General features: G+C 46.2%; 3 protein-coding genes across 11 annotated transcripts; 2 read left to right on the plus strand and 1 right to left on the minus strand.

Annotated features, from left to right (window-relative positions):
* Positions 1–5,254: 5,254 nt before the first annotated feature.
* On the plus strand, positions 5,255–17,524 carry LOC101062652 (transcriptional repressor p66 alpha-like). 7 transcript variants are annotated; one of them, XM_011616485.2, is made up of 11 exons: positions 5,255–5,445; positions 10,238–10,767; positions 12,927–13,059; positions 13,139–13,267; positions 13,338–13,415; positions 13,500–13,619; positions 13,860–14,033; positions 14,829–15,087; positions 15,227–15,639; positions 15,717–15,975; positions 16,355–17,524. In XM_011616485.2, exons 2-11 carry the CDS (start codon positions 10,241–10,243, stop codon positions 16,492–16,494), a joined length of 2,232 nt encoding a protein of 743 aa, XP_011614787.1. In that variant the 5' UTR covers positions 5,255–5,445; positions 10,238–10,240; the 3' UTR covers positions 16,495–17,524. The 7 variants fall into 7 exon arrangements, with proteins under 7 accessions (XP_011614787.1, XP_011614788.1, XP_029687288.1 ...); XM_011616486.2 differs by lacking the exon at positions 5,255–5,445 and adding an exon at positions 5,477–5,743; XM_029831428.1 differs by lacking the exon at positions 5,255–5,445 and adding an exon at positions 5,743–5,880.
* A 232-nt stretch (positions 17,525–17,756) lies between these two features.
* Positions 17,757–19,418, plus strand: ndufa13 (NADH:ubiquinone oxidoreductase subunit A13). Its single transcript, XM_003975627.3, has 5 exons — positions 17,757–17,914; positions 18,740–18,818; positions 18,910–18,981; positions 19,052–19,121; positions 19,224–19,418. The coding sequence occupies exons 1-5, from the start codon at positions 17,821–17,823 to the stop codon at positions 19,341–19,343; spliced, it is 435 nt and encodes a 144-aa protein (XP_003975676.1). The 5' UTR covers positions 17,757–17,820; the 3' UTR covers positions 19,344–19,418.
* Positions 19,419–19,789: 371 nt separating this feature from the next.
* cirbpa (cold inducible RNA binding protein a) lies at positions 19,790–24,026 on the minus strand. 3 transcript variants are annotated; one of them, XR_965495.2, is made up of 8 exons: positions 23,881–24,026; positions 23,069–23,179; positions 22,843–22,949; positions 22,660–22,762; positions 22,383–22,515; positions 22,243–22,298; positions 20,007–20,093; positions 19,790–19,936 (listed from the first exon to the last, which is right to left on the minus strand). XR_965495.2 is itself a non-coding variant. In XM_029831431.1 (7 exons), exons 2-7 carry the CDS (start codon positions 23,166–23,168, stop codon positions 21,241–21,243), a joined length of 507 nt encoding a protein of 168 aa, XP_029687291.1. In that variant the 5' UTR covers positions 23,169–23,179; positions 23,881–24,026; the 3' UTR covers positions 20,996–21,240. The 3 variants fall into 3 exon arrangements, 2 of the variants coding, with proteins under 2 accessions (XP_029687291.1, XP_003975675.1); XM_029831431.1 differs by lacking the exons at positions 19,790–19,936; positions 20,007–20,093 and adding an exon at positions 20,996–21,248; XM_003975626.3 differs by lacking the exons at positions 19,790–19,936; positions 20,007–20,093 and adding an exon at positions 20,997–21,786 and having other exon boundaries at positions 23,881–24,025.
* Positions 24,027–24,338: the final 312 nt, after the last annotated feature.

Below are 24,338 nucleotides of genomic sequence, written 5' to 3' on the forward strand. Positions count from 1 at the left end.
AACTTGGACACTCAGACTCACTATTGCCCCCTACTGTCTATAAATTGTTACCGCTTCAGCCTGTGTGACGCGGCGAACGGTTCATCCCAGATTGAAACCAGGATCTAAAATTAAAAGATGCGAGTCGCTCATCAGCGAAATAAACTTAAATTTGCTCTTGTATGCATAAGAGAAACATTTAAGTATGGTTTAGAAAGACGAACAATGTCTTAGTTGATTAATGAGATTAATGCCTTTGTTTCCTGGGCGTGCGACGTCAGTAAAAGCATGAATGGTGTAGTATCTATCGCCACGGGGTGCAGGGACGCTGCCTCTACGACGCAATTTTGCAATTGGAGTGTACACAGAATGTAAAGCAAACTCGAACATGAAAAACTGCCTCATCCTTAGATTTTTATATTTTATTCCTTTTTGGGGTGGTTTGTGTCAGGAAAAAGGACCCTGAGTCCCATTTACTTAATGTTACTGTATTCTGCTAAACAGTGCGGTCTACCTGTGCAGTGTACATGAGCTTGGTATTAGTGGTTTGTGAAGGGTTTAGGGTTTTATATTTGCTAAAACTATGAGCTTCCTCCGTAGGGTGGCTGGGCTCTCCCTCAGCGATAGGGTGAGAAGCTCTGCCATCTGGGAGGAGCTCGGAGTAGAGCCGCTGCTCCTCCGCGTTGAGAGGAACCAGATGAGGTGGCTTGGGCATCTAGTCAGGATGCCCCCTGGACGCCTCCCTGGTGAGGTGTTCAGGGCATGTCCCTCCAGTAGGAGATCCCCGGGAAGACCCAGGACACGTTGGAGAGACTATGTCTCTCGACTGGCCTGGGAACGCCTGGGGATCCCTCCGGATGAGCTAGAAGAAGTAGCTGGGGAGAGGGAAGTCTGGGCTTCTCTCCTTAGGCTGCTGCCCCCGCGACCCGACCCCGGATAAGCGGTAGAGAATGGATGGATGGATGGATGGATGGATGGATGGATATACATAACAATGAGATATAATAACGTTTGCTCAGTATCATGTGACTGCTACAAAATACTCGCAAAATTAAGATTCAAATGTGACATCAGTCACATTGACGTCTAATGTGTGCATTGCTCCAGCAAGAACATGAATTTTAACTTTCCATCAAAAATAAATCATGTACAATAATCATTGTGTCTGAGTAGACAGACAGCTGCTATGGCTCTTAATAAGCAATCCATTGGAAGATTTTCTGCTGTGAGGTTACTGTTTTTACTCAAAAGGTCATGGTGATGGACTCACCCCTGTTCCCCTGTTCCCCTGTTTCCTCTGAAAGCTACAGAATATCTATAAACTGTAATACATTACAGGCTGATTCCACAGTTGCTGATTATTTTAATTTAAACCTACATGTACATTAAATGAATCACACCAACAAATACTGTTACATAAAAGAAGTATTTGTTTTGGGATACACACACCGAAATCATAATAGTACCTATATTTCATGGCATCTAGGATGTGTGAAACATTCTAAATAACAGTTAATCATGACTGTATCTGCAACTGAGATACTTTAAATGAACAAAACTGTTAAAAGATGACACGGCACTATTTTGAAGTATGAATTCATCACTGAAAAATAGAAACCTGCGGTATTCCTAGTGATGGTTTCCAAACTGATTTGTATAAATCCTGTGGAAATTTCATAAACGCCCACAAGGAAAGAACATTTCCCAGCAGCTACGCAGAGGACCACAATGTGGCCCAAAGCCTCGCTAAACATAACCTTTGTGCGAGCATAGCAACAATTAGTCAACCTAAACGGTGAGTCAGTCAACCTTTCCTGGATTTTGAGAGAAAGGGTTGTGTAATATGCTGTATGTCAGTGGTCAAAGCCCCCCCACACCCCATCCAACAGACGGACCTACAAGCTTGACCAGCCGCCTGTGAAAGCACAGTCGTGCCCTCATGAAGGAATGAGGGGACCCTGGGATTAAACCAGTAAAAGAGAAATGCCTGACAGAAGGGTAAGAGAAAGGGGCAACATGATAGTGAGGTTAGAAACACTCGTTTGGCAAGTGTCTAGTTGGTGCTGCATGCTGCATCCTCACACACTGGTGTGGAGCCCCAGGCTCAAAAAGACCCTCTTTTGATGCATGCTACATTGCATTATATACAGATGTTCTGTAACTGACCTCCTGGGTAGGACATGTGGTCTCTGGGCCTTCAATGCACTGCTGATACACAGTATTGGCGCACACACGGAGGATAACAACACTGTGGGATAATCTTAATATAGATTACTTCTATATTTGATATGTACATATGTGCTGGAGCAGCCGCGTGGGTTTTATTTTCCACTGCCACAGATCAAGTGTCAGATAGATATGTCCTAGTGTAGGAAATAACTCTTAATTAACTTAATGCATGAATATAGATTTAATGGGGGACTTTTATATCTATTGCATTTTAATTTTTTCTTTATTATGAAATTTACACCTTTTGCCTCACGCAGCAATTCTGGAAATCAATGTTTTGTTCACTTTTTGCTCATTTCTTACAGGTGATGGCGCTATAAATCAATATTTCATCGTCAGTTATTTCATTTTGGTTGTTTTTCTTGAACTGAAAAGAAAACTGCACAAAAACTGTTGATAAAAATGTCATGTTTTGTGCTGACATTGTTGAACGTGTACATTTTCATAATCTATATTGTCTGTTGGATCGGTGGACAATAACACGATGGGAGTTCTTTCACAACCACCTGCTTTTCTTAGTTGTGAGTGCAACCGTTTATTTTAAAAACCTGACACGGATCGCGATGGCGTCACTTTAATCATCACCTATCTGACGTGCGTGACGGATCTATACTTACGTGATGTTTGCTGTTGATGCTGGAATGTTAAAAACACGTGTGTGGCCACGAATGACTCGGATTTCAAATGATGCAAAGAATGTAAGATTCATGCGAGCTCATTTTCAGGTCTGACAGCCTGAGACTTGGTGACAGGTTGAAAGAACTTAATCAACGATCTAAGTTATGGTTGCTGCTGCTTCTGGCTCCAGATCACCTGGACCTGAGGAACACTACACCTGTGCGGACAAACATGCTGTAGATCACAAGCTGACGCCTGAGAGTGCAGAAAGATGCGGTGTAAGAGAGAGCAACAGATGTTGGGCGTGTGGTTTATATATCACCTGTGTTAAAGTGCAAAAGCGGAATAAAGGACAGTCGTGGTTACGAAAAAAAAAGCCCCCATTTTCTTAAAACCACTCATTCCGAACCAATTCAAATTTCATAAGAGATTTTTGAATCAGCTTATTCAACAGCTCGACAGTAAATCCACCGTATTTGTTTGTTAGTTGCGGCGCTTTTGTTGTCTTTTATGCGACATCCGTAATAGGAAATCAAATTTCGAACGCATCTTTCAGGGATGCCGGTGCCTGACGTCATTTTTAGATTTACTACCCGGTTTATTTACGGCAACTGTGGACTATTCTAAAGCTTCTTCCTCGTCTCCACGTGTGGAGGGGGGACATTTTCAGCAGTTGCCGAGACGTGAAAACTTTTGGGACGCTCTAGGTGTCTCGGACGCAGCCGAGAGGAGCCATTTCCTGCCAAATTGTGAGCCGGCGTGATCGCGAGTGCAGCAGCTACTTCCTGCATTGTTACAGTACTTAATGAGGATTAAGTTGAAGCTGTCATGTTGCAAAGGGGCCGCCATTGTTCTGCAGGGAGAGGAAGAGAGGAGGAAGGCTGAGCTCCCCTCCTTCACCTGGACAGGACAGCCTGACAGAAAAGGCGAATGTTAAACTATTTTGGTGAATTGAGGAAATGCATTCTAAATGTCATTAAATCTCACGGTCAATGTTTTGAGGGAAGGTACAATACAGTCGGTAAAATCAGCTCAGGGATCACAGGTTGCCATAGTTACTGCAGTCATTGTCAGTAATTGCCCAATTCAGGTCTTGAAAATGCATTTATATTTTCAGAATTCTTTTCAGCCGGTTGTGCAGTAATGTGGATGAGGCGTTCCCCTCCCAAGTGGATGAACCCTAATGACCTTTACCATGCCTTTGATTTGACCCAGCCAAGGCTGCGGTCCTTCCCTGGACGCCCTCCCTTCTTCGATCAACGTGTTTCAGGGGCCTAAAAGGACTTTCCGCCATCACTCTCCGGAGGATCCATTATAACGACCTTTGTGACGCTGGATTAGACCTGATCTGGCTCCTCCTTGCTGGGAACATCATGTCATATTTCAGTGCCCACGGCGTATAAAACGCACGTTTGTCAGCGTTTCCTTTTCAGTTCGGGGGGGCCTCGATCGTGTGATTGTGTCGCCTCGGTGCAGATCTAATTGCCTCCGCGAGACGATCTGTGGCCCCGGGAGACGGAGGAGGATGAGAGGATGAAAACAATCAGACCTGATGACACAGCATCATCTAGAGGGACCCTTTTTTTGTCGTTTAAAGAACAGCAGGTTTAACGCTGACACAGCACTCACCCCCGCCCCAACCCCCCCCCCCCCCCCCCCCCCCCAACCCCCCCACCTGATGGAGAACAACAGGCTGGACCCACATCAGGCTGTACGGACAACTTTCCCTCACTTCTGTAACCTCCACATATATTTTCTCTCTTAAACCGCTCCAGTCCACAATTTCCAGCGACAGGTCTGTCGGTCACATGGGGCATGGCGTCAACATGTGTTTGGGAATATAACTTTTAGTCCCGGGTGGGTCAGGGAGTCGGGTCCGCTACTGCGGAGACCTTTGGGGGACGTGATATAATCGTAATGGTGCTGAGGTGGGAGTAAGGATGCTGTTGTGATGCTGACGCAGTTCCCAGGTGAGATGTTGGGGATAAACACGAGGAATCTGCTGCCGGTCTGCGTTTGGGAGACAGGAAACAGCCAAGATGTGATAACACGCCATCTCCGGGTCACCAGCCGGAGGTCACGGTTCACACTTTTACACTATTTCTTGCTGGATATCATTTCTGGTTGTTTTTTTTGACGTAACCAGATCCAGAGCGCGCATCAGACAGGCACCAAGAGATCCCGAATCCCATTATGGGATTTCTGCTATTTATTATGAGGTAATTATGACGCTCCTGGGTGTCGGGGGGTGGGGGTGGGGGGTGCTGCATAAATGCGCGTAAGTGACGAGCGTTATTCCTGTACTTGCTGGTACGGTCACGGGTCCCTGACATTTTTTGTTCTTTTCCTTCTCCCCGTCCTGTTTGGCCCTTGGTGGTCAGAGGCTTACATGATGTGATCCCGTCGCCCTGGTATGCCGAGGTGCGCATGCCCACTGAGAGGACGCAGCGGCTCCATGTGTGTTGAGGCGCATTATTTGGCAACAGACGCGGCAGCGGGGAGGGCCGAAAAAAGAGGATATCCCCTGGATTTCTAAAAAGCAACGATTTATCGAGGTTAACTGCAGATTAAACATTCCTTGGTCGGCCATCGGCGAAGAACAGGCAACAAAGCGACCGAGTAAGTTGAGCGGGGGGGAAGCCGAAGTTTTTTAGTGAGTGGATCGAGGGGAGCCTTTTATTCGGAGTCGTCGAGAGGAGCCAGGTTTTCCTCCACCTATCTGTGACGATAAAGAAGCTGATGGGTTGTTGAAAAGTAACACTTCTCCGCAGAGCCAAAGGTTGAGCGCTGGGTGGGAGAAGGGGGGCTCTCTCAACCCAGAAATATTTGTATTTTTCACCTAACGCTTCGTCAACCGTGTCACTTTGTGGCCACGGCTGCCGGACTTGATTATGTGCGGTGGAAATCGTTAAACGAGGTAAGGATTATTACGTCCCTCCGCCAGCGGCTCGTCGGCGGCGAGCTCGGTCCGTGTGGGCCGGTCAATGAAATACAGGAGTTCCGACTCGGTTTTTTTTCTTCCTCGGGAGGGGGACATCCAGGTAAACAGTCCCGGTGAGCTTCACACTGTTTCACTTTTAAGCAAATGTGCTGAAAGTTTTGATCCTATTTTTCCGCGGGGTGGGGGGGGGGGATGCTGGTTGCCCCGCATCGGGTGGCAGCAGGTCAACGATTCGGGCTCGGTTCTGGTCCCTGTGGGTCAGGATGTAGTGCTTCTGGTCGACTGGAAGAGTTTCTTGACTGTTACTGGCAGCAGTTTGCGTTCGGGAATCGGGCGGTGTTTGTTTTTTTTAATCGGAGCTAAAGTGGCTCCATTATTTTCTGTTTGTGCGATGTTAGCTAATGTTAGCCCGCTAACTAATAACACCTCCTGTGAGGCGGCGTCAATAATAAAAAAAGCCGGCTTGTTGCACATGTAGTGTGGGCTGGGTTTAGTTTTTAAAGGGCTGAGGATGTTTTGGATGTTGTAAGTGGGTGAATTAACGTTAATGGTGGACGCCGCTGCCCGCTTTTAAGCCCCTTGGCACCAGTGTTGGTTCTGCTATCTGGTAGCTAATCTTCCTACTTCTCTCTGTGACAACCGTAGTCTTCCTCCTCTTAAAGCTGAACACACACGCACACACTCTTGACACACCGCACACACTCCCCTCTTCCTCTCGCTCAGACAGGCACACGCATGCACGCACACACACGCACATGCACACACACGTCTAGCCTCCTCTGCTGTTCGACTTTGCAGCGCTTTAAAGACAACTCTGGCCATCAGAACAGTTTATAATGACGCTGGCTTTATATTTAGACTCACTCAGAAGGATTTAAAGTCTGTTGAATTATTAATAAATAAGTATTAACGCTGCCAGTGCTGCTGTATTGACGCGCAGCAAAACAACAAAAAAAAGCCCTGTGTAGATAAAGTTGGCCATTTTGGTATTAGCCATTAGTAAATGTTTACTACAACAACATTACACATGCATGTCAAGTTAAACAGGCTTTTACATTATTGCATTTCCATATGCATGCAGCCTGCATTTAACACCACACTTGCTGCACTTTAGTGGTGATGTTTAGATATTAAACAGCGATTCACACCCATCGCCTCACTTTTGACTGATCCACCGTCTGCATACTGAGTTTAAATACACCCATCACCTCACTTTTGTTTGCATTGTGTGTGCACTGCTGTCACAATGCATGTCATGGCTGTTTCGGGGGTTTAAACAGCTGAACCCTGATGTTGTGCACGCTTTTTCTTTGTTAGATTCCTCCTCTGCGCTGAAGTCGCCGTATTAAAATGATCCGATAATTTTGCAGACTGGTTTCTGCAGTCGCACACAAGGCTGATCCAGAGTTGTGTAACCGTGTCTTGTTTTGGAAAAGGTCCTCCGTGTGCCACATTCTAAGCCGCTGTGCATGATACAAGGGGTCAGAGGGCAGTCCCGACTTTATCAAACATATTTTAGATAATAGAGGAGCTGGTGTTTTTCCGCTCGTACTGGTTTTAATGGGATGATTTGCGATTTGTTGTTCTGCCAGATGGATGCAGGATGTTTTTTACAGATTCAGCAGATTTAAAATGTCGTCTGGTCGCTCTGCATTCTGAAAACCTGTTGCAGCCTGGAAGTACGCTCCGCCGGGTCAAAGGTCTTAGCGAGTAAATAGAATGCGCCGCCAGATACCAGTGATTCTTGGGGTTTTCCAGCTAGCACGAGGGCTGCCTGAGTGACCAACATACACAGGTGACTTTCTCTGGGCAGGACCGAACGAGACCAAACGCTGTTGGCGAGATCAGCTTTCTGTATCGATGACGCTCATCAGGAGCCCCAACAGGGCGTTTCATTGACGACTGCTGTAATTATGCCGCAGATGTTATGGTGAGCATTATTTTTAATTACCGGTATGTAGATTGAAAGCTTGTGGGAGAAACAGGTTGTGTACGCCCGCCTGGAGAACAAATACAGCGCTAATAAGGTAATGATCAACAGATATGTACAGTAGATACAGCTGATTATTGATAAAGCAACACTGATTATTACAGAACACAAAGAATGCTTTGGCACCCTAAAGAGGGGGCTTTTTCTGTGTTCATTCTTTTAAAAGTGACGCTGATAAATAATGGCCTGATTGAAATATATAGAGGCGGTCAAGGACGCGTCGCCATGGCCACCATCATATACAACACAAAGCCATCTTTTGAGTTCTTATCCATGTTATTTGAATAGTTATCAGGATTCTGCTGCGCAGCCAGATAATCCCGCGAGCAAAACTTTCAGTATTTCACGTGTGCTAACAGCGCCAAAAATGATTAAAAAAAACAAGACAGTTCTTCGTCTATTTGCCTGTAAGATGCATAAAGTAAACATAGGTTTTCCTTTCTGTTTAAATTGCCTTTGGGGGGGTTTACACTATTTATATTGGACCACTTTAGTGTGTGTGGGAGGGAGGGAGGGGTGTCTTGGTAGCAATGGTTGTAACGGCCGTAGAGATGTAACATGACGCCTGTCAGCCATTAAAATCCTTCTTTATAAAGACAAGGCCCGGATTTCGGTGAGGTGATGGTGGATTGGGGGGGCTGTTAGGGTGGCGTTCTCCCCCCAGCATCATTTCACAGCTGTATGCATCAGAATTAATGCCATCACAGCCCCCCTCCCGCGCACGCACGCAGCCCTTACACACTGTATAATGGCCGTCACTGTGAAAGGCCTGGCGTCGGCTCTGGCACTTGAAGGGTTAAAACTAGCTTCGGCTTCTCTCTCTCTGAGACACACACACACACACACACACACTCGCCAACCGGTTTGAACCAGTTCTCAGGAAAAAAAAAAGTGCTTTGTGTGTCCCAATGAATCCTGGGAAGGGTCATGTCATGTGTGTCTCTGTGATGTCAGTATTAAAAAAAACCAACTTAGTCAGCGTCGGGTTATCAGACGTATGTTCGCGGCGTGGGCCATAACAGATACCCCGAGTCTGGTGGAACATTACCGTTAGAACCGTTCTCCAAACAGGAAGGGGGGGGGGGGGTAGAAGTACGTACAGTGCATGTCGCCAAAAAGAAGCAGACTGTATGGGTCGACCCCCCCCCCCCCACCCCTTTGTTTTTTTTCTTTTTAAAGAAAGAAACAGCTTCCTGTAGTGTGTCGCAGGGCAGCCCCGAGGGCTCCAGCGGGCTCAGTGTGACTGTAACGTACACAGATAAATATGTCGGGAGGGAGAAGGCGGCTGGGTTCTGCCCCTTTGTGGTCGTCTGGTGGGCCAAGCGCACACCTCGAGCGTTCCGACGGTCTGAGAAAGTTTTGGGCGCAGGTTGGCCTCCCTGAGAACCTGCGTGTACCATAAGATCCTGTTTGTGATCCTTCCTTGCATGTGACAGTTACCTTTAATTTGAGGTTGAAATCCCCTGTGCAATCACATCGCTCCAGTTTTTCAGGAGAAAATCTGTAAATATACTGTTGTCTAACGCTCTCGGGACCGCTGCCGATCATTGGCTTCTTTAAGACGTCGCCCATCAACCATCCAAGCCAAGTGGCGTCGGTCCGGAGGCCTCAGGGCCAGTCCAGCGTGATTCAAACATGAGGATGACAGTTTTGGTGCATAAGGGAGGCTTCTGATTCACAGGGGAGGTTAAAGTTCACACGGCTTTCTTCTGAATTTTAATCATCCTAATTCATCCGGATCGTTTTTTTCCGCTTCACCTTTCGGCGTCTTCGTTTAGCTCGCCTCGCTCAACATCTCGGTCACGTGACCTTCCTGATACATCGTGCTTTGTCTGGGGGGCCATTTTAGTCACGCTGTGTCCCCTGCAGCTGATTCAAGGTCAGTTTTGTCTGCTTGAATTCTGAACGGTGGCGTCAGATTCACATTATCAGGTCGCAATATCTGCGCGGCTGTTGCACACGTGACGAAAAGTGACATTTAAAGCTGCAGGAATAAAACACGAGCTTTGTGTTTGAAATCATTTGGGACCGTGCATGTAAATCAGCCCCTAAATAACGAGCAGGTCTGAACTTGAGACTAAAATCCGAGGCTTTGCTGATCTTCACCGTAACTTCCTTCATCAGCTTTATCGCATCCACATGCGTTGCACACAGCTTTGTTCCTCTGTTGTCTGAGGTGTTGCCAAAAATCTTGGCATGTTGCTGCAACCTTGTTGTTTGGGGAAACAGTGATGTGTTGCACCACGGACATCATTGCACGTGCACAAACAACATGGGGATCTTCTCAAAGGCGCCCTGTCACCGCTCCACCTGTATCCTCTTGCTCTTCGGAGAATTTGGCCGATACGTTAACACCTTTGTTGGTGTTTCCCGAATTATGTACAGAGGTTTTCAAATTCCTTTTACCAGCGTCTGTAAAACTTGAACTTGGACGTATTTTCTTGTCTGCTCACATGCTGTGGTCACTTCTCTGTCTGCAGGGGATGTCTGAGGAGGCTGTCCGCCAGACGCGCAGCCAGAAGAGGGCACTGGAGAGAGATGCTCTTCCCCAGTTGACGGAACCCTCCAATTCTGACAGTGAAAGCAAAAAGCCCAAATTGGACCCGTCTGAACCTACAACAGAGACTCAAGCTGAGCCCGAAACGCACCCTGCGGTACTGGGGGCCGAGCTGAGCCGGACTAGTGACACACCAAAGCATGAGAAAGATGACGATGATGATATGGAGGAGGACGAGGAGGAGCAGGGCCAGTTGCCTAAACCTTTGGTGTTGCCTTTGGCTGCTCAGCAAGTGACGAATGATAAAACAGGTGAACCCAGCTCAGACAATCGGACTGACTGCGATGACAGAGTCAGCCAGGTAAAGGCCGAGCCAGCTGCGGACACGAGGAGTCACCCGCGAGTAGCGGAGACAAAAGCTGCAAGCGTGTTAGCTGGAGGCGAGGTGAAGGCCACCTTCAAAGTGGAAGTTCAAACAGGAGAGCAGCCTGTGGACATGAGCACCTCCAGAAGGTGAGACAGAATCATCTAAAAAGTCCCTTCAAAGCAAAAACCTCACAACAAAAGTTATTTTACCTCTATGAAAGGCTAATCAGATGAGAAAACGCGCATATATACGTTTACGGCGCGCGCAAAGGAAGGCTTTGTACCTCAGAGGTGAACTTTATCTCTTTAAATTAGTCCACCTCCATTTTCCCCCCACTTGCCACCTGAACCCTAAAATCTCCCCTCACACAAAATGAAGCTGTGTGTCACAAACCGGTTCCAGCCGGTTTGTTGCCATGGTTTCCACAGTGAAAGGCACGGCAAGGGGAGGGGGGAAGGGTGGGAGGAAAAGTGAGTGTGTCACGTGACAGTGACTTTGAGGTCATGTGACTTCTTTGGAAGAGTAATGATTAATCCACAGGAAGTGATGATGGCGCTAAGCCCTGAGGAGAGACTAATAGACACACACACTCACACACACACTGAACATTTTGGAGATGAAAGCCTCTCAATGTCAAAATGTAGATTTAAGGACTTGTTATGCTTTTTACAAATGAAGAAACTAAGAAATAACAGAGCTTTGTTGCTTAGATTAATGTTTCTCATGGTCTTTAGCTTGTGAGTGTCACTAATCAGAGAATTTAGGTCATCTGCCCTCATATATAGCCTGCGGTTGAATGGCCGCTTGCGCAACACGTTAGCGTATACGTGCATAATCACGCAAGGCGAGTAAATCCTGATCCAAACTGATACCTAAGAATCGCACATGTACCAATAGCCATGTTTTATATGACACTGCATTCTCAAGCCTCAGAGGCACAGTGTGTTGAAGCACGGCTTCTGCATCACCTTTGGGTTATGCTACAATTTTCAACTTTACGGGTGCTTTAACCTGCCCAGATAACCTATCTGTCGAGGAGAAGCAATATCTGCACGTGCCAGATTACCGTGTAGCTGAAACTTTAGGATGAAGAAGCATATTTCATTGTGCACAGACATTACAAGTAGGCAGTTGAGGTCTGTTTACCTTTATTCATGTTGATTTTCAGTAAAACAATATTTAAACAATACTAAGCCTGATTTTCTAGGCTTGTCGGTTACAGTCAGTTATGTTTGATGTGTTGTCACTGACTTTGAACAAAGCGGTGAAACTGAAAAATTTAAGAGCTGTTTTGTGGGTGTTGTGACTACTTTTCCTTCAGTTTGTCACACTTACCATCAAACATCTATATCTTCATCACCATCTTCAATATACATACACTGATCGTCACCTACAGACTGTAACCATTAGTTACATCCGCCAAGGAGACCGCGACAGCTGGGGGTGTGTTTCTATTACTGTTGGCAAAATAACCCAAAAGGTTATGAAAGGTTAAAGATTGGCGATGCTTCTTATTCCAGAGAGACTCTGACCTTTGACTTTCCAAAAAATCATAGGTAATAATCAAAGCCCAAGGGGTTTTGATGATAAAGCATCCTTCTGTATTACATAACCTGGAATTACCTCACAATAGTCTCTAATCGGAATCATAGTACGTAACCAGCCGCCTGTATCAGAAATCCTTTCATTAAGGCTCGAATATAAGACGAGCAATAGCCAGTGACAGTCACTGAAGGGATTCTAATTAATTGCAGTATCGGTTTTTGGTGTACGTCACATGTGGTGAAAGGAAATGCTTGGTGAAGGTCTGCACTCCAGAGCTGGGTTTCTGGAGCATTTGTTGCTCCCTTAGAGAGAGAGAGAGCCTCTGGAGAAGCATACAGAGCTACAAAAGGGTGTAATGAGCTGCGCTGGCTGGCACTCACAAACACAAATACTCAAGGTTGACGAGAAGAGTGATCCTGACATGACAAAGTCCAGAGGATACAATGAAGACGAAGCGAGAGCGGCGCCCAAGTGTTGGATGGATGTGGAGAAATCCAGTGAGGTGTGAGCGGCTGCAGTTGATGGTGTGTCAACACCGCCGTTCCTACCTCTTCCTCACGCCCCCCCCCAAGCTAGACAAAACATGTTTGACAATAAATATCTGCTGCTGTGCACTGCGTGTGTGAGAAAGGTCCCACAGCGATCCCCGAGGGAGCATGTGCCAAAGAAGGCTGAAGCTTTGTGTCAAATCTGATGATTCCTGCAGGCAAAATTATTACTATAATGATTAATTTGAATGGAATTTCCCGTGTATAACCAGCAACATCAAACGAGAGAAGCGCCCACCCTCCCCTGAAGATGACGACGTCATCATCTTGTCGGACAACGACTCCCCGAGTCCGCCTATGAACGGCCTGAGTCACTTTAAAGAGCTCGACACAGACCTGCTAATGGTGAGAAAACCCGCCCCGGCGCGTCAACTTTTTGGATTTTTCCCGCAGCCGTGAGAATTTTGTGCGTTCTGATCGGCAGAAGAGCAGCCCTGCAGAGAGGGAGCGCATCATTAAGCAGCTGAAGGAGGAGCTGAGACTTGAGGAAGCCAAACTGGTGCTGCTGAAGAAGCTACGACAGAGCCAGATACAGAGGGATAATCTGCAGAAGGTCAGAGCCGATTGACATAACCTCAGAGCAACGTTGCCATCTCTAACCTCTGTATTTGTTCCCTCCCCAGCCGTCAAGCTTGTCCGGCACCTCTGCTCCTCCTCCTCTAATACGAGGAACAATTACTAGCAATAAAGGCTCTCAGCAGGTTCGTCCGCGCCTGTCCCCCGCGCGCATGCCGCGGTCACGCAGTAGCTTCAAACGGTCTCTGATGGCGATTCGGTCTTTGCAGATTCTGACGGGCCGGAGTTCGGGCACCGTAATCCCCCCGCCGTTGGTGAGAGGAGGGCAGCAGGGGTCATCCAAACATGGCTCCCAGGTCATAATGCCACCTTTGGTCAGAGGTGCACAGGTAAGTCTGAAGGAAACATTGGTCTACATTCTTTCATCTCACAGCTGTTTCCTTACTGCCTACAAAACAAAACTAGTGGGAAAATAATTACCCTTAAAATTGGACTTATGACCCTTTGCACCTCTCTGTGTCTCTCTGTGCTCTTTGCTTTGATGCTTTGGACGTCCCGTCCTTGCCCTCCATTACCTTTGTCCGCAATGTCCCCCTCCCCTGTGCCACCCCTCTCATTGTCCTGGTTAGCCCATCTCTGTGTCTCCACAGCAGATCCAGGCTCTGCGCCAACAGCAGCAGCAGCAGCAGCAGCTGTCTGCCTCTGGAGCTTCAGGACCCCCTCCACTGCTGCTGGGCCCCAGGACCTCAACCCCTGCAGGCCAGGGCCAGAGAGGCATCGTCCAGTCAGGCCTCATTGGAATTGTAAGTAGTGTGTGTAACAGAAATGTGATAAAGTTCCCAAACTTTAGATTTTTTTGGATATGGTGTAAACACCAGTGGGGTGGAATTGAACGATCATGAGTGCCTCATCATCATCTGCAGGGTATAAAGGGTTTGGTGCAGATATTTTGGTGCCAGACACCCCACTGTACCTCCAGAAGGGTTTTTGTTGCGCTCGTCTCTGCCCCTAGTGGTTACATCAGTTTAAGCAGCAGGAAGGGACTCCATCAAGTCAGGAATTCCTGTCTGATCGTGTACACGCAATGGCTGCCGGTGCATGTGGCCATTTGGCTTCATCCTCTCACCCAGGTCTGGGTCATTGGGGCAGTTATTGAGATCTCTTAGAGTATCCTGAAGCCAGAAATGTGATGACAAACCTTCTCAAGAAGACTTCCAGGGGGCATCTTGGCCACATTCCCACAACCCCTTGGTCTCTCTTGACTGGGCCAACTGCTTTGATTGGGACGTGACACTTCTGGTCTCAACCAAGTGGCCCCCAGTACAAATAACCCCCTGCATTGTACTCTATTGGAGCACTGTCGGAGCTGAGCTGCTCACTAGCTAGCATGGCCTTGAGCTGACTCTGTGGCACAATTACCCATGGCCAAGTGTTTGTTTTCTGAGAAGTGACAGACATTTTTACAGAGTTTTTACCACAGTTAGGCTGGTAGAGGTGGATAATAAGCTGGAAATGATCGTTACACGAGTTGTTCTAGCTGGTGAAGCAGGACTGAAAGTTTTTCCTGGTCTCTTCTCTTCCCCTCCCTGTTTCTGAAGGCCTCATCATCCAGTCTGAAGGGCTCCTCCTCTGGAAGCAGCATATCTGTGGTCAACGTGAACGACTCTCCCGCCAGCCGCCAAGCCGCAGCCAAGCTCGCTTTGCGCAAACAGTTGGAAAAGACTCTTCTGGAGATCCCCCCACCCAAGCCTCCTGCCCCAGAGTTCAGCTTCCTGCCCTCTGCGGCCAACAATGAGTTCATCTACCTGGTGGGACTGGAAGAAGTCGTGCAGAACCTTCTAGACACCATTCACAGAGGTGCGTTTCATCTGTTCTAATGGGTTTAGATCAGCTGATTCCAGCATGTGCATTTATTTTTAACCACTTTCTTTGACATTATACAAGCACGTGTATTTTTAACCAGTTCCCTCTGGAATTCTGATCTTTTTCCATTCAGGAAAGACAGGTGTGGCCCTGTCCAAGCCCACAACCCGAGAGCCCTTCATCTGCTCCCAGTGCAACACTGACTTTACCTGCCGCTGGAGGCAGGACAAGGCCAAAGGTGGAGCCGTGCTTTGTGAACAGTGCATGTCATCCAATCAGAAAAAGGCTCTGAAAGCAGAGCACACCAACAGGCTGAAAGGCGCTTTCGTCAAGGCGCTGCAGCAGGAGCAGGAAATCGAGCGGCGCATTTATCAGCAGACGTCCTCGTCGGTCTCCCACGGCGGCTCGTCGTCCTCCTCGTTGAAAGCAGAGCAGCTGGTGTCCCAGCAGCTAAAGCAGGCGCAGGCTCAGGCTCGTGCCTCCTCCCTCCATCACCACCAGTCCAGCCGAGGAAGCAACATGGTGCAGCATCACTCCATCAAGCAGGTTAGCATCTTTAGAAGGGAGATGCAAACGTGAGCGTGGTAGCAGGAACTGAAACATTCCTCTCTGTCTCCCCTCAGAGCTCCCAGGGCCAGCTGTCCCATGGCATCTCATCCATGGGGGTGAGGGGCCTCCCCCACACCTTTTCCTCCTCCTCCCAGCTGCAGAGTGCGGTGGCGGCCGCAGCTTTGGTCAGCCGGCCAGGTAAGCATGGCCATGTTTCCCACCACTCTGTGCAGAGTTCAAAGGTGAGCAGCAGTGGATTCAGCGGGAGCAGGAATATCCGAGGAGGTAGTGCCTCATCCACTGCATGGAAGAAGCAGAGCAACAGCAACACAGGTAGACTCACAATGAATAATCCCAGCCCCACTGTGGCAACTGACATCTGCTCTCTTTCAAATTCCTGTCTGGTCCAAAATCAACCCTTCCATGACAACTAAGACACACAAAGCAGGAAATCTTTTTGGACAAGGCAAACCCTCTCAGCTAGTGATGTCAATCTTCGCCTTAGTCCCTCCATTAGCGTTTCATTGTTTTGACCCTGGTTTCCCAAAAATATACAGTCATTATTCTCCTTTGCCTATCTACATGTGTGGCTGTGGGGTGGAGGCTCTGCTCTGAATCATACTTCCCTTTTCCCCCCTTTTATTCAACGTTGATCTGCCTGTTATTCGGAGTAAGACTTATCTTGTCCCGTGTCTCTGCTGCATGCTCGCAGGAGTAACTATGGCCTACGTGAACCCCAGCCTGACAGGCCACAAGACGTCAGCCTCCGTGGACGCTCGTCAGAGGGAGTACCTGCTGGACATGATCCCCTCTCGCTCGTCGCTCTCGCAGACTGCCAACACATGGAAATAATTGAAAACGCGCTCTGCTGAGCATCTTAGTTCTTAATTCTGCAGCTCCAGTTCTAAAGTCAACAGCAACCCCCAGAGGACTTTTAAGCAAATACAATCTCTTAAAAAGTGGAAAAACTGTCCCTTTCTTACCATTGTATGATCATTATTTTAGATTTCTCATTTTCTGTCATTTATTTTAAGAGGTTCGGGTCATTTGTAAGTGTGCAGGATTCTTTTAAATTAGATCGCGGCAGAGACAACGAAAATACTTGAAAGAGTATTTCTTGGGTACTGTGGTTATAAACCTAAAAATGCTTTAACAAAGTGAGTAGTGTTCTGGAATTTGATGCCCTCTCTGTTGTGATGTGGGCCAAACTGACCCAGACTTTTCGCCCGTTTGAATGGTTATATTCATACCCAAGAGTTGACATTGAGTCACACCTTCATTTTCAGCAGAAATAATTATGTTGTAAATTTTTCCAGTACATCCCTCATCCCTGTAGTTTAAGCTTTGAATTTGTTTTGTATTTACCGTAAGTTATTTTCCCTTTTTTTGACTGATGTTAAAAAAAAAATTGTATTGTGATTTCCACAATCAAAGAGTTTTTTTTCTGTTCCGCATGCACCCCTGTTCCTTCTGTTCATTTTGCACCTTGCCGAATAAGCGTGGTGTCATTGCTGAAGTCATCTGTAATTAATATCTCAATTTTGCTTATTTTATATCAATGTCATCATTGATCACATTATTTTGACTTTTCTGCCAACTCTGACTAAATGCACACAACAAGAGCTGAAGATACCACATTGGAGCAATTGGTTTCCCTTATTTTTTCCATCAGAATTCCTGCAATATGTGGCACAGAGTCCTGAATTGGTTCTTGATGGGAAAGTCTCCCGGCTACCAAGACTGTTTTAATCTTGTACCCATCACAATATTGCATCGTTTCTCTGCTCTCCAGTCTTAGTGCATCGTTCATTATGTTCAAATTTGTTTGGTTTACTTTGTTTCCTATCACCTAAAGAAATAAAAAAAATATATATACATTTTACCATCTGTGAACATTTTCTTCACACACATTATAACTGCTGTTTAACCCAAACCCTCTGCAGCAAAAGTGATAATGAAATAAAAGGAAATTGCTTTAAACTATTAACTTACTATTGAAACAAGAAAAAACTAGTTGGCTAAAGAGACGTCTCAGTTACTAAGAGTTTAAGAGCTTATATAAAGAGGGCCGCAAAATGCACGTGGTGGCGACGTCGCTTCTCAGCTGTGTTTTCACGCACGAGGACGGAAGTTCGTGCTGTGACGTCACCGGCGCGTTGAGAAGCAGGCCGGAGGAAGATGGCGGGGTCCAAGGTGAAGCAGGACATGCCTCCTCCGGGAGGCTATGCTGCTTTCGATTACAAGAGAAATCTACCGAAAAGAGCACTTTCTGGTACTTTCATGACACACATGCATGTACCGCGCATAAATGAGTAGACACGCGCAGATTGTATGTCGCGTATTGTCGCCGAACGGCGGCTAATGCTAACAAATTAGCATAGACATTGAAATTAAGTTGATCTACTAACTTAATGCGTTTTATGGGTTATTGCATAGATGGCCGCTGGGGGTTATTAAACGTGCATCTCTTTCATCGTATTAGAATATAAGTGATCAAACGTAAGATTTCAAAAACAGCTGGTCAGTGTTGAAGTTAATAGTATTTTAACTTAACCATGCTAGCTCTGGCAGTTTCAGTCAAGCTAAACAAAAAACAGGGTTCAGTAAAGCATGAGTGTTATTTTCGATTTCGAATGTTTATTGTATTAGCTAAATTTCTTTTTCTTAGCACTTCCTGCAATACATCCCTCTGCTGCTGCATCTCTTAAGAACAATAACATCATAGTCCACCTTCTCCAAAATGGACGGTTTTGAGTGCATTTCAAAGTAAAAGCCAAGCAATAGCAGAAGTGGGGGTTGTTGTTCCAACTGCATGATAACCTGGTGGTGCGTGAGTGGATTTGGGCTCATTTTTGGTCACACTCAGCTCAAACTGAATTATTATCACATCAAATCTTTAGGGTTATACCTGGAAAAGCTTGTACTGTTCTACTGTTAACAAAATAAGTTTAAATCATGGTTCCTTCATGTAAAATAAGCCCAGAACAACTAAGCATATTAAGTATAGAGCGGTGTTTAAATAAAGAGCTTTTAGTTTGTTTTGCTGTAGTTATTAAAATGATGTGAACTGTCACTAACCGATCCATTTCATCAACAGGATATAGCCTGTTTGGTATTGGCATCGGCCTCATGGTGTTTGGTTACTGGAGGCTTTTCAAGTGGAACAGAGAGAGAAGGCAAGGCAATTTTAGGATTTGTCATTCAGTTGAATGTGTCATCTCTGACAATTAGACTGGGGCTAACAGCAATGTGTTTTGCGTAACGCAGACGCCTACAGATTGAAGAGCTGGAAGCCAGGATAGCTTTATACCCTCTGATGCAGGCGGAGCAAGACCGAAGGTGATTAAGCACACGATTCCCATGTTTTTATTAATCCGACGTAAACTAATGGATCGGTCCTCTGCTTCAGAACCTTGCGGCTGCTTCGAGAAAACCTAGAAGAGGAAGCATTTATTATGAAGGACGTTCCAGGATGGAAGGTAACATTTCCAGAGCCAGGGGGCTCTCTCATTGTCCTGGAGTGTCATTTTAAATGGGAAGTTCTCTTATAGATGTAGATATTGATGCGTTTGTCCTCGCAGGTTGGTGAGAGCGTCTTCAACACAGAGCGCTGGGTGACCCCCATGTCAGAGGAGCTGTTCAACCTTCGGCCACGTGAAGAGTTGGTCAGCCAGCGATTTGGCCTCCTAAAGTACCTCTGAGTGCTGCCGAGTTGGCCTCTGTTGCTCTCCTCAATTTAGCTTGTAAATGTTTATTAAAATCTTCCCTTGATCTTGTTTCCGTGTGTTGAATCTTTGCCAGAGTTTGAAATACACTTAGGTAGTGTAACAACTGTGCAAACATTGTGATAAGACTGCAAAATGTATTCAAGCACTTATCCACTCTAAGTATTAACTTGGCATTTGTCAAATTATAAAGTAGGTTTAATATTAGTCTATTACAAAAGCAGTATCTTGACCTCAAATGGTCCCAATATGGTAAAATTGCTGGTTTCAAACGGTGACCAATCACTGCGTAACCTGGCTGTTGTGTTTTCATGCACACCAACATCAGCAGCTAATTTTTTTCCCCTCATTACACAACTGAAGTCCATCACAGCTGATGCATTCAAAGGTGTGAAACACCTACACAAACTCAGGAGACAAGCTTGTCTTTCCAACAGCTTTATTAAGCTCTTACATCAAGCACAAAAGAACATCAGATCCGCCAAGCAGAGCCTCTTCTCCGGCAGGCGCTGCCTCCAAAGCGCTCCGTTAGCAGGATCCTGGTAGGGAACATCTGCAGCACGTGTGACCTGGAACACAAGACTGTGAGATTCACGTGTTCACAGCTCTATAAAGACCCCATTTTCAGAACCTACTCACCTGATGCCCTCATCTGTGGATGTCAGTCGACCCCTTACAGCCGCCTGCTCCAGTCGTCAATCCAGTCCAGGCTTAGATCCGTTTAACCTAGGAGAAAAAATAAAGACGACACCGATTAAACCCAGCAACCAACAACAGAACACAGCAGCAAATGCATGCAGCCCTACTCATGAATCTGCAACTCACCAGTAATTCAAACTTAAGTGTACAGTTAAGAGATTACAACCATTGCACATTTAGGACAGTTGAGGGGCGTTTAAGGAGCAATTCTGAGGACTACTGCAGTCAGCAGAAGTGGACTGACCCACCAAGTTAAGAGACCAGCGCTGTTTTTGGTGGACTCGAGGTAGAGCTCAATTGTCTTTACGAATTAGGAGTGAAAGGGTCCATGGCATGTTGTAACTCGCATTTGAAGCAGAAAACTTAAGCATGGCTAACTTGAAGGTATTCATGGAAACAATGAGAACTGAGTCTGAAGGATGTGAGCAAAGCAAAAGGAGATTTTTACCTCACGTGCATTGGCCTATTTTCTCCACATATGACCTAGGCATGAGAGCAGCTTTCATCTCTGAGGAGCACTTGTTGGTAGGCGCAACACTTCACTCTCCAAGGACTTGTAGCTTTTTGAAGTGGCTGACCTCTTGAATGTACGTAATGAAGCATTAACATGACCAGACACCAAGTGACGCTTTCCCCGCATGTTAATGCGGCAGTGATTGGGGGGAGGGAGGGTTCAGTATACAACACCCAGGTTTCACCAGTACCCAAAGGCTCCCCGCTAAAGCATTTTTGGACAGTTGAGACTCCTGAAACACCCAACTGGGCCCAGGCAGCTAGACTGAGACAAACCCAATTACTAGTTAACCAACACCCGCCTAATGGAGCAAAGAGACTGCCAATTTGTTGCCCTACAGAAATTCCTCTTAAGCGTGACTGTCGCAGCATTAATCCTCCCCACATTGGATAGTTTTGAAAGGCAAGAACCAAGATCTTTTTCCACAGTTCATTTAATAGGCTCCATGAAGCCAAACTGACAGAGAAAAAATATTGATCATACAAAGAACATAAAGTACAAAATCGTTCCCGGCTGAAATTTTACTCTGGGGAAACCAAGTTACATTTTCCGATCATTAAACAAGATTAGTCCATGTTACAGCACACTTAAAATGCAGGTGTTGAGCAGAAGATACCTTAGGCAGACTTCATGAACAGCCGGCCACTCCGGAGGCGCAGTTCACCAGTCTGAAAGGAATTCACTCTTTTGGGAAATTGAACATATAGGAGCCTCGGCTAAACTAACGGCTGTAGTAAAAATGGAATTCAGCACGGCAATTCTTTCCTCAGTTTAAAACCTGGCAAGACCTGGTTCTGTCAGAGACCAACTGGGAAAATAAAGCCCCATCTGATATTTCACATAGAAAAAAGAAATAAGGAATCAAAAACAAGAAACATGTAACGTGCTGGACAAGTCTTCAATGGTGATAGCCTTTGAATGAAAAGCCGCAAGGAGCCAATGTTTGATCCCTATATAAGAAAGGGACTAAGAACCGGATCGTGGCTTTAGTTTCAGGAATACAATGCCCAATTCCAGGGAGTCATTCTCGAATAACAATTTGAAACATTAGGAATGGCTACAATTTTTTTTTTTTTAAGATGCCTACAACAAAACTACAAAACTAAGGTCAGCAATAACACGTGGACTTTTCTTGAGGAGCAAATCTTTGAAATACCGCCAGCCAAGTGATGATCTTGATTCAGGGAGATGCTTACTCGTGTGTAGCTGAGGATAAGAAGTGGGCACACAGGTAAAGACACTGAAAGTTCACTGGAGTTTTAACAACATCCCCCTCCCCCCATCAAACAGTATTAAACCCCACCCCTCCTCCTCCCTTGTCCTTTCGTATAAGGGCTCCATCTGAGAAAAGGTAGCAGTCAACGTTCGCACGTCGGTGTGGCTAGCCTCTGGTCAGAGCAAGGCTGGAGGGCTAGCTAAATCTGGCAGCCGCTTAGAGGTATCAACTTAGGCTCAGGTACAAAACTGAGGGGCTGACTTCAAACATGGCTTTATATGTTGGGGCTGGAAGAAGGTTTTAAGGAACTGAACTGGATCCTTTGAGGAGAATGTTTCGGGTTGGGGACCACAGCGTCCACACATGGCTAGTTTGATGCCATTTGAAGACATAACAGCCCCAACATAGGTTTATTCACGTCACAAATGCGTATCATTGATGCTTACCATAGCCATCATATCCATCACGGTAGGACCCGGAGCGTTCGTATCCACCCTGCATCCTAGGAGGGGGAAAAAAGAGAAAATGTTAACATCACTGCCAATAAAAGACACTTGAGGATCTTAAAATCAATGAAAGCGCCTACCTGTTGTCTCTGTAGCCACCAGAGTAGCCTCCACTTCTGTAGCCACCGCTGCCTCCAAAGCCCCGGTCATTGTTGCCATAGCTTCTTTCACCATAACTCCTGTCGCCATAGCTTCTGTCTCCACCATAGCTGCCTATTTAATTAAAAAAAAAAAAAAAAAAAAAAATTAGTACCATATAGGCATAGGCAAGATACAAAAGTAACTGTATTTGATGATGTGTATATTTTTAGTAATATTTAGAGGTATGACTGTTTAAAGTCATATCTCTGGAATAACCTCTTCCAGATCTCCCCCGGGATCTGCTGCTTGACTGGAAGCCTCCCCTGGGACGAAGACCCTTGCCAGCTTCATCCACACGAATCGCCCGGCCGTCCAAAGACTACGAGTCAAACCCATTTCAAATTAATCGAAATGCGGTTACCAAAATGGGCGATCTGGAGGGTAGAAACGCTCGCTTACCTTTCCGTTCATCGCCGTCATGGCGTCCTTCGCGTCTTCGACACTTTCATATTTCACAAAGCCAAACCCGCGAGATCTCCCGGTCTCTTTGTCTCGGATCACGTCCACTAAAAAAGGCCGAAAAAAACCACAATCGACTTGATATTTTACCCCCAAACGGAGCTGCTATTTATCGGGAATGTTAACGGGGTAGCGCGCCTGCGATGGTAAAATGTTTTGAACCTACCCTTTTCGATGGTTCCGTACTTGCCGAAGGCCTCAGCCAGAGACTCCTCGTTGGTCTCGAAGCTCAGACCTCCAATGAACAATTTACCCTCGTCCGACATCCTCGCTTTTCCTACAAACCGAGAGAAAAGCGAATATTATATATTTGTGTTGTGTGTTGTGTATTTTTGGAGAGAAGTTGTAGCGCTTGCTAAATTAGCCCCCGGGCCCTCGTGCGTTATTCAATCTGCGCATGCAGTTCAAAGTAGGTCACTGGTGCAGTATCCGCAGGTAATTATAGGCTTTAGCACGTAAAATATATAAAGAGCCTTTATTCAAAAGCCCTCAAGGTCCAATTGTGACTAAATATGGCAAGTAACATGTACATACGCACATTCACGTCGAGGACGCAGGCTATGCTAGGCCGCATGGCCGTATGCTAGGTGTCGGTTTGGAGCTAACGGGCCGCATTTTTTATCAGCGCCATTTTGTAGCATTTAAGCCCACGGTGCTCATTTTTGTTTTCCAGGCCGATTGCAATACAAGGCGAGCACACACGCGTCGTCGGGTATTACGAGAAAATCTCGGCATAGATAGGCTACAAACAAATTAGATAAATTTAACGGATGCTCCCTGCAGACCGTGCCAGGCAGACGTACACGCAAATATCAAAAAGCACGTTTTGCACGCGTCGCAGTGCTTAATTGACACACAATAAAATATATCGACATAACAAATACAGACGGGGATTAACGTAACATAAATACGGAGAATACAAGTAAATGTATAATGAAATGCATTGTCCTAAAATAAACCAAGAAAAGAGCAAATTACCTTTTAGTGATAGAGTACTGAGGCGACGACGCGGAGGTCCAGAATCAATGAGAGAGAGACCGCGCGCTCCACTTTTCACTGCTAAGCCTGATGACGTATTCGTCCGCTGCCTTTGTTCGTGATTTAAAACCACAGCGCCATTTGCGATGCAGCGGCCCGTCGAGGTAATTACACCCCTGACGGAACTTAATAAGCGCCCGGAATTATTGTCTAATTTTGAGAGGATTCTTTTTATGCTGGACTATTTAACAAACGTGTTTATCAAAGCCTTTCTTTTTCTTTATTCGACCACTGAACCGTGGACTAACGGACCACGGGGACGGGGGGGAAGGGGGGGAGGGGTTGTTGGCGAGAGAAGAAGAAGAACAAGAAGAAGAAGAAGAAGAAGGGGGTGGGGGTGGGAAGAAGAAAAGATCATTTATCATTTGTTGCAACTTTGTGTTTTTAAAAATAATGAA

Source organism: Takifugu rubripes, chromosome 22, assembly GCF_901000725.2.
Source record: "Takifugu rubripes chromosome 22, fTakRub1.2, whole genome shotgun sequence".
Lineage (NCBI taxonomy): Eukaryota > Metazoa > Chordata > Actinopteri > Tetraodontiformes > Tetraodontidae > Takifugu > Takifugu rubripes.